The sequence below is a fragment of the Pempheris klunzingeri genome, chromosome 11 (genome assembly GCF_042242105.1).
Source record: "Pempheris klunzingeri isolate RE-2024b chromosome 11, fPemKlu1.hap1, whole genome shotgun sequence".
Taxonomy (NCBI): domain Eukaryota; kingdom Metazoa; phylum Chordata; class Actinopteri; order Acropomatiformes; family Pempheridae; genus Pempheris; species Pempheris klunzingeri.
The window spans coordinates 27,007,554-27,010,000 of record NC_092022.1 but is presented as its reverse complement, the minus strand read 5'-3'; the positions used below and the strand labels follow the sequence as shown (position 1 = coordinate 27,010,000).

At 48.3% G+C, this 2,447-nt stretch overlaps 1 protein-coding gene across 1 annotated transcript in view; it reads left to right on the top strand.

The window, feature by feature from the left end:
- The window catches only part of slc6a8 (solute carrier family 6 member 8), a 33,846-nt gene extending 31,399 nt beyond the window's left edge, over positions 1–2,447 (top strand). Inside the window, exons 11-13 of the mRNA XM_070838853.1 lie at positions 576–676; positions 769–939; positions 1,639–2,447. Coding sequence (XP_070694954.1) covers positions 576–676; positions 769–939; positions 1,639–1,773 — 407 coding nt within the window. The 3' untranslated portion in view covers positions 1,774–2,447. The remainder of the gene's footprint in view (positions 1–575; positions 677–768; positions 940–1,638) is intronic.

Here is a 2,447-nt window from a genome sequence, read left to right as displayed (position 1 = left end):
CTTGTGTTACTGAAAAGGTCACAGTTCACACTTTATCTCCAGGAGCACCAAATGTCGTTAGGATCATGTGAGAAGAAGAACGTCACAGCAAAGTGTGTAAAAGTACACAATATATTTATATATAGAGAGAGAGGATATTATACATGACTACAACATCCATCTTATCATGTTAGAGTAAAAAAAACACTTAAAGTCACACTGACAAAAGGTTTGTGTCAAAAATGTTCACAGTGTTTTATGTTCAGATGTCAGAGGTGAAAGAAGTTTATAATAAAAATAATAAAACCAGACAAATGTTCATACTTTAGCCCGTTATAGTAAATTCTATGATTAGAAGGACGTACATGTGTGATCATCAGTGGTTATTTAGTTATTGATCACAAGAAAACAAGAAAAAAAAGGTCTTCTGATATGCAAATTAGTGCATATTAAATTAAGCGTTTGGCCTAATTAGCATATTTGAGTGGTTTTAAAAAGATACAAGTCATAAAACAAAACGTGCTCTTTTTGTGTCCACGTTAAGCCTCTTATTGTGAAATGTCAGTGAAGCGTTTCCTGTTGGTTGCCGTCTGCAGGTGCTGACCGCTTCATGGACGATGTGGCTCGTATGATTGGCTACCGGCCGTTCCCCTGGATGAAGTGGTGCTGGTCCTTCATCACTCCGTGTGTCTGCATGGTAAGACCCAACGCACCCCCCCGAAGCCTTTTCTCACTCATTCTGCTTCACTGACTTCCCATAATGCCCCTGTGCTCTCCTCCCCCGTCCAGGGCATCTTCCTCTTCCACCTGGTGAACTACAAGCCGCTCACCTACAACAACGTGTACGTGTACCCGTGGTGGGGGGAGGTGATCGGCTGGTGTCTGGCTCTGTCCTCCATGCTCTGCATCCCCGTCAGCCTGCTGTACAAACTCTTCAGAGCCAAGGGGACCTTCAAAGAGGTGAACACACACCACACTGCTCACTGCTCACTGCTCACTGCTCACTGCTCACTGCTCACATCATAGTCACAGTGACGGGCACCCACCTCAAGTGATGTCCAAACTCCACTGACAAAAACAGGAATTTTACAGAGGAGCTGCTGCCTCCATCAGTCAGTGTGTTTGTGTTGTTGTGTGACTTTGGTGTTTTAAAGGGTTAATTCAGACCCAACACAACATCTGTGTGACACACAGTAACACAGACACACTGACTGATGGAGGCAGCAGCAGAGCAGCAGCTCCTGTGTCCTGTGAGCTAAAATCCCTGTTTTAGTGAATGTAGTCTGGTGTGTTCAGACACCAGGATATGAACAGAGAAACACCGGCGTGGCCCTTTAACCCTGTCATGGTGAGTGATGTAATGATGGACAGGTGTATCTCAGCAACGCGTGAACACATCTGAGAGACTCCTGAGGTTTAGAAGGTGCAGCCTGATGCAGTGAATGCTGAGTCTGAGCTGTTAGTCTGGAAAGACTTCACTCACAAACCTAAACGTCTGTTTGAGTGACTGCACACAAAAGAAGAGTAGAAGAAGAAGAAAGCACGGCTGTAACACACACAGGTGACAGAGCGTTTAGTGCTGACAATAACCTGTGTGTGTGTGTGTGTGTGTGTGTGTGTGTGTGTGTGTGTGTGTGTGTGTGTGTGTGTGTGTTGCAGCGCTGGGCCCACCTGACCACTCCGGTGTGGGGGGTCCATCACCTGGAGTACATGGCCCCCGACATCAAGTCCCTGAGCTCTCTGTCCCCCGGCACCGACGACAACAAGGTCATCATCTTTGAGAGCGTCATGTAGAGCCGGGCTCCACCAATCACAGCGCTCCGTCCCCATCCCCCACCCCCCCTCCACCTCCACAAGATGGCCGACACCTCACCGCCACACCTGACCGTCAGACCTCCGGCTGCTCCTCCCCCTTTTACCACGAGGCTTCGGTTCCAGATCAAAGGGCTTCGACTCTAAAAGGACGAAACGCTGGAGCGTCGGGCCTCCCCAGTGTGGTCATGTTGGGGGGGGGAGAACACACACACACACACACACACACACCATCACACACACACACCAGCTACCTGGGCTGTGAGTGTGTGTGTGTGTGTGTGTTGGATGTTTATTCAGACAGAGTTGTAGGACCCCCCCCCAGCCGAACGTTCAAATCTAAAAGTCTAAATGAATCTGAACTATTTTAAAAATCAATTCACTGTTTAAATTTACTGCAGAAATGTTTCCAGCTCCTTCTGGTCAATAACGATCAATAACCATCACTGTCTGGTTTAGTTCCTCTGGTCTGGCAGCAGGACTGACACAAGAAACCAGGTCCCTGAACGCACCACGCTGCTCAGACCGTCCTGGTCCTCACCTTGACTCCCACGGCTCTCATCGTGTCTGTGAGCTCTTGACCGCCGACGATTCAACAATCAGCGCCGCTTGTTTCCCTCCAGCTCTGAAGCTCTGAAGCTCTGAAGCTCTGAAGC